Here is a 7,223-nt window from a genome sequence, read left to right on the forward strand (position 1 = left end):
GCTATGAACTGTGGTTAATTCCAGTCCAGGGGCATCCAGAGCCCTCTTCTGACCTCCACGGCACTGCATGACACAGATGCACTAACATGCATGCAGGCAATACATTCATACACATAAAAAATAGGGAAAATTAGCTAGCTGTATTTTTACACTTTTAAACCCTCAGCCCTGATATTACACATGAATTAAGGACTGATTGGAACCATGCCTTTAGGATTTGTCCTTGGCTATTCTACTACACCAGCTGTAACAACATCATTTCTAACACTCCCATCCCTTATTCTTCCATCATCTTGTTGTCCATAATAGACAAGAAATTGAAGAGTAACTCTGTCTTTGTTTTGATAACCAATAAAACCACACTGTTTGTAAATATAAAGTATTAAGTCAAATGTATTCCAATAGTCAGAGGATAGTGAGTTATACATAGACTTATGAAAACTGACTGGCCACCTATGTAGAAAATAACGGGATTATACTTTAGCTCTTGATGCATCAGATTTCCCATTTGAAAGTAGGTATAGGGCCAGCAAAATGTTTCTGTGTCTTAAGGCACTGGCCTCCAAACCTGATGACCAGAGCACAAGCCCTGAGGCCCACATGGAGTAAGGAAAGAACCAACCCCAACAAGTTGTCCTCTGAACTCCAAACATGCTGCATGAAAATAATAAATATATAAACAAATATATAATCAATTGATTACATGAGATATTAGATGGCCCTACTTCACTGGCCATTCTAAGAAATATGGTAACGCTTATGTGGTATAGTTATAATGCTATTTGGTACAGGGCAAAAGATTTGTGCTTAAATGTTGTTTCTATTGAGTTAAATCACAGAACGATTCATGATGGAACATTTTAAAGAGTGAGTGAGGTTAGAAGCCAAAAATTAACAGAAGTACAAGTGAATACGTGATGCAGAATGCAAGAAAAAATGAAGATCTGAAAGGACAAAAAAGTAAGGGTGCAGTTTGTGATGACGTTTAGCAGCTTTGTCTGAACTTTCTCAATACTATATTGTGCAAATGTGCACTGAGCTGAACACCTAAATGACTGAAACCGTGACTACATATGGACATATGTGCATACACATTGTCACTGTGAATTCCCCACATTAATAAAAATAATTCAGTCTTCAGGTTAATGGAAGATGTGTGAGTTTTGTCATTAACAGTTTTGTCATTGAATTCCACAGTTCACGTCGCCTTGACATTAACATTTATGTCTGGAAAATTCCAAAAGCTGATGATGAGAAACCACACGTCAGTTACAACATTCATCCTCCTGGGACTCACAGATGATCCTCAACATAGAAATCTCATTTACAACTGCCTGTGTTCCAAGACACTTATACAGTATTTCAACTGGAGACAGAGAAATTACCTATAATGCATGTGTTACTCAATTATTTTTTACAGCTCTATTTGGAGTAACTGAGTTTTTTCTTTTGGCTACCATGTCATATGATCGTTATGTGGCCATCTGCAAACCTTTGCATTATATGACTGTCATGAACAACAAGGTGTGTAAAACAATGATTATTTCTTGCTGGATATCAGCACTCATGATCATCCTCCCGCCACTTAGTTTAGTCTTACATCTGGAATTCTGTGATTCTAATATCATTGATCATTTTGCATGTGATGCAAACCCTCTCCTGAAAATATCGTGCTCAGACACGTGGTTAATTGAGCAGATGGTTATAGCCTCTGCTGTGTTGACTTTCATCATTACTCTTATATGTGTACTCTTCTCCTACATATACATCATAAGGACAATTCTAAAATTCCCTTCTGCTCAGCAAAAGAAAAAGGCCTTTTCCACCTGCTCTTCTCACATGATCGTCGTTTCCATCACCTACGGCAGCTGCATCTTCATCTACATCAAACCATCTGCAAAGGAAGAGGTGACCATTAACAAAGGTGTGTCAGTGCTCATTTCCTCCATATCACCCATGCTGAACCCTTTTATATATACTCTGAGGAACAAGCAAGTTCGACAAGCCTCTCACAACTTACTCAAGAAAACAGCATTTCTCTTAAAGAAGTAAAATTTGGCTAAGTTAACAAATCAAAGCATACACATTTACTTCTTATTTTTCATGACCAATATCCAGCTTTGTAATTTCCTTGCATATAGTTCAGTGAGGTTAGCCCCATCAGCTGTTAAGCAAGAATTTCCCATGTTTGTTTACTGCAAAACTAATTACTGAGCAATGTGATACATTAAATGTGTCACTTAGTGGGTGGAGGCTTGGTTCAGTGGTTAAGAGTATTGGCTGCTCTTGCAGAAGACCTGCATTCAATTCCCAGCACCCACATGGCGGCTGCCAACCTTCTGTAACTCAAATTCCAGGGGATCTGACACCCTTTTCTGCCTCACAGGTACTGTATGACACGGGTCTAATTACATACATGCAGGCAATACACTCATACACACAAAATAGAAATAGTAAAGTATTTTTTAATGTGTCACTTTGAATCTCTGAACCATAACTTACAAGAGCATGACTGTGTCTCCTTCTTTCTAGATAATTTTCTCACATACAATAATGATGAACCTTTCCTTTCCTACAACTTTTATGAGAAATCATTCTTAAACAAGATATAAGTTCTTTCCCCATTAAAATATGATACATTTAACTAACAAATTTTAAGAAATTTGATTTTTTTTTTTATTTTGATTAATGTGTATGAGTGTATTGCCTGCATTCATGCAGCAAGATATAAGTTCTTTCCCCATTAAAATATGATATATTTAACTAATAAATTTTAAGAAATTTGATTTTTTTTTTATTTTGATTAATGTGTATGAGTGTATTGCCTGCATTCATGCAAGTGCACCCGTATTGTGTGGTGCACATAGTGGTCAGAAGTGGGTGCTGGATCCCCTGGAACTGGAGTTACAGATGGTAGTTAGCCACCATGTGGGTGCTGAGAATTGAACCTGGGACCTCTGGAAGAGCAGTCAGTGCTCTTAACCACTGAGCTATCTCTCCAGCCCCTTCACATTAAAATATCTATAGAAAAAATGACTGATTTGAGGAAAAATATTAAAGAGGGAATATAAACAAAAGTATAACTTTCTGGCACACAACATTAAATGGTTAATGCCATAACTGTATACTGAGCTATCTCTCCAGCCCCTTCACATTAAAATATCTATAGAAAAATGACTGATTTGAGGAAAAATATTAAAGAGGGAATATAAATAAAAGTATAACTTTCTGGCACACAACATTAAATGGTTAATGCCATAACTGTATAGGAAGCTTCAATGATTCAACTAAAAACACAATTTATGGCCGTGTATGTTAACATATACCTTTAATCCCAGCACTTGGGAGGCAGAGGCAGGTATACCTCCATGAGAATGAGGCCAGCATATCTATTTAGGGAGTTCCAGGCCAGCTGCAGCTACAGGGAGATCCTGTCTCCCAAAAATTAAACTTAAAAAAAAACACAGCTTATTATGTGTGCCAAGAAAAATTAAAATATTTAGTTCACTAAAATGAAACAAATTACCTTTAATAGAAAGAACACATAATATCATTATTAATCAAAACCATGATCCATATTTTATTCATCACATTTTCATGAATTATTTTATTTTATTTGTATTGAATAAATGTATATTTAGTAACAGCAGCAATTTCTTGAGAAAAATATAAATTGAACTCATTTAAAACAGTCTAAAGCAATCTTTTAATACTTGTAGGTTAAAACAAATCTATGATTTTATATCCTCTTTCATGTCTTTCAAAATATAAAAATAACCAAAAGATAGTCACATTATTTTTATTAAAAAAATGGAATGCTTCACAAATTTACATGTTGTCCTTGCACAGGAGCCATGCTAATCTTCTCTGTTACCATTCCAATTTTAGTGAATATGCTTCCATAGCAAGCACTCATGAATTATTTTATTGTTTAAAAGTAACAAGTATACAACATTTAAAATGAATCAGGCACTTTAACACACAATTTGTATGTAAACACCAAAATAATTACCAAATTACATATAACTCTTCACCTATAAATCTGCATCTAGAAATCTATGCCAAAATTTTAATTGCCAATAAGTATCACAGTCACTTTTTAAGTAGTAAAAGGTTAGAAGCAACCAAATTTACATGACTTGACAATGTATAAGTCCATGAGGGAGTTGGGCTGAAAGTATGACTCGTTGGGAACATATATGCCTAGTCACCTTACAAGAAGATCTAGCAACCTGAGTCAAGAATATTTATCTGGGGTGCTGGAGAGATGGCTCAGTGGTTAAGACCACTGACAGCTCTTTCAGAAGACCCAGGTTCGATTCCCAGCACCCATATGTCAACTAACAACATCCATAACTCCAATTCCAGGGGAAATCCAATGCCATCTTCTGACCATCTTCAGGCATTGGGTGACATTGGCCACTTACCTACATGCAACAATATATTCATACACAAAAAATAAAATTAACAGATAAAATATGTTTTAACTTTTCCAAAGAATATTGACTTACTTTGTAAAGTAAGAGCTGGAATGCAAAAAAATTTAAAGGATTTCTACCTACTTTCTAAGTCTAGCTTCAGTTTACTTTTAAGGACCATGGTAAAACAACCCCAAAACCAGTTCTTATTCATGAAAAATTGAGTAGCCAAAGGAAGTGGTAGGTATAAAACCAGCCACTGTAAAACTAAGGAGAGAAATGAGAAGTTCATAAATTTCTGCTGCATGTTAGTAAATGAAACAAACTGCCTCCAGACTTCTCCTGAACCCTCAGGACATATGCCTAACAAGGTTGTGGGATTAAGGAATGTAGAAATCTTCAAAGAGGCTAGCTCTTTCAGCTTTCTACATCTCCAAAAGACGTTTTCTTACATTAAAGAAAAATAAAATGCTTTATTGTGGGTAACATAAAACTGAAAAGAGGATTGACAGATGAATTGGGTCAGTTGGGAGAAAGCACCATGACACAGACAAAACTCTGGCCGGAGAGCCTTTATTAGTAGAGGAAAGGTTCACGGGAATATTCCCTTGGGATAGGGAAGTTGTCAGTCTACAGGTTGTGGGCTGGGGGTCTTCATGAGGGGGTTGGGGGGATGACGAATGTGAGAACATTTTTTTAAAGGTAGGAGAGAGGGTGCCCCAGGCTTATCAGAACAGATTCCATTAAAAGCACCCCCTTCAGTTCCCTTCCAAGGCCAGGATCTGGGTTATGGGGTAAGGAGAAACAGTTCCTACATTTATGGATCCGAAGTGCAGGAGCCTGTTCTGCTTCCAAGATCATCAAAGGGGAAGCAGGCTGTCTTTGACCAAAAGGAGCAGAGAGTCTGTTTCTCTTGGCTTCAAAGACCAGGGTACTTATTATCTCAGTTCCCGCATTCTCAGGGGCTTGCAAAACCAGGAGTTCCTGTTGGGGAGGGGGCTGCTGCAGATCCAAACCCTAACAAGGATATTGAATTATTTCTCAGAATTCCTGTGAGTTGGAAATCTTGAAGCCTTGCGGGCATGAAAAAAAATAATTTTGCATGTTACAAACTAATGTCATTGCAAGCCAAATGTGTAAGAAAGAATTTTTGCAAGAAATGACCTGGGAGCATGTGGGGATCTGATACATAAGTCCTGAACTCTACAAATACTTCTCCCTCCAGGCATCCCACTGCAATCTCTGAAAACAACAGCAGTTTATGACAGGCTAGGCAGAATACACCCTAGAAACAAAGAGTAGGTGAAAGGTCCTCCCTGCATCTGACCAATGCTTGAATTATCCTCAGGCCATAATTAAAGCTGGGACAGGTAAAGAAGAATCTGATAAAATGCCTGAAAAGTGTCAGACATCAGAAGTTAGAAATCGCCTGTTTTCATTCTGAATCTATAGCTTTGCCCCTCTAATGACTGGCTCACAGGGATTAATCAGTGAGGATGTATTCTTAAGATAACATAGAAGTTATTTTAATGTACTTATGAGTTTTCTACTACATCAGTATTGGCATTATCAATTAACAGCACAGAACTGTTACTGGCATATTATGTGAGAACCCACGGGAAAATAATGTTAAACAGCACTGATTTACCCACTGCTCTTTCTCTTGGCTGGCTTTGGCACTTTGGCTCCATTGTACTTAGCTCAAGAACTTGTCACCTTCAGTCCTGTCCTATTGACCCTTAAATTCAACTACCATTAAAGACAAAGTCCTATAGTTTATATTTATATCTATATTTATATTTATATTTATCCCTGAGATTGACTGGAACCTGTTTTGGCCACCAAAAATTTGCCTTAATTTTGAGGAAATTAATTATTGTGAGTCCTTTCCATTAGAAAATGACACAGTCCAAGGACTGGCAACTATTATGCATTTTTAGCCATTGTTCCAAGCAGTAATCATTTTCGATATCATTTTATCTCTCTCCCCCAGTATATCGATTCTATAAGGAACATTACTTAATAAACTTTACTTAATAGGTAACTGTTCTTTACTTGGGCTGAGGGACAATATATCAATAACTAATGAACACTTTAAAATTATTCAGTAATCTTGGCCTTGAAGATGCAATTTGAGCTACCTTTTCAAAAATATTATTATTCCCTATATCCCTGACATATTCAATAGCATGCACATCAAAACTTTTATACTTTCAAAGAGTATCCCTTTTGGTATATGAATTATGTTATCTTTATTTTTTATAGTAAACATGCAAAGATTTTGTATAATGTAGGATCAGAGAATCAGTCAGTCAACATGCAGCATATCCAGTAATAAACATGAATTATTTTGGTTTTACTTTTTTTTCTTTCTCATATTGAACAATAGAGGACAAAATAAAATCGATTGGGGAATAAAATCAAGTTTATCTTAGTGGTGACAACAAAATTACATAATGTGGTTTATGTTGATTTGCATGGCATAGTTTGCATAGCACATTAAAAACAACTCATCAGAGGCTTGGTGAGATGGCTCAGTGCTTAAGACACTGGCTGTTCTTGCAGAGGAGTCAGGCTCAGTTCCCAGCATCCACATGGCAGCTAACAACCATCTGTATCTCCAGTTCCAGGGAATCCAAAACCCTCTTTTGATTTACATGGGCACTGCACAACATGGATATAGTTACATCCACATTAAAAAAATGTTTTTAAAGACTTGTTAAAATTCCATAGATGGGAGCAGAAAGAGCCTCAGTGGTTAAGAGCACTTGCTGCTCTCCCAGAGGCCCACAGCCAAATTTGCAG

At 36.7% G+C, this 7,223-nt stretch overlaps 1 protein-coding gene and 1 non-coding gene across 2 annotated transcripts; one reads left to right on the forward strand and one right to left on the reverse strand.

The window, feature by feature from the left end:
- Positions 1–1,183: 1,183 nt before the first annotated feature.
- Positions 1,184–2,052, forward strand: LOC103735222 (olfactory receptor 6C68-like). Its single transcript, XM_008834369.2, is given in 2 exon segments — positions 1,184–1,309; positions 1,311–2,052. Coding segments are annotated over 2 exon segments (828 nt in total). The 5' UTR covers positions 1,184–1,223.
- Positions 2,053–3,804: 1,752 nt separating this feature from the next.
- Positions 3,805–3,912, reverse strand: LOC115070614. The gene has a single exon (XR_003849759.1). It is a non-coding gene; the product is annotated as a U6 spliceosomal RNA (small nuclear RNA).
- Positions 3,913–7,223: the final 3,311 nt, after the last annotated feature.

This window comes from Nannospalax galili, unplaced genomic scaffold, assembly GCF_000622305.1.
Source record: "Nannospalax galili isolate Female #2095 unplaced genomic scaffold, S.galili_v1.0 scaffold2017, whole genome shotgun sequence".
Lineage (NCBI taxonomy): Eukaryota > Metazoa > Chordata > Mammalia > Rodentia > Spalacidae > Nannospalax > Nannospalax galili.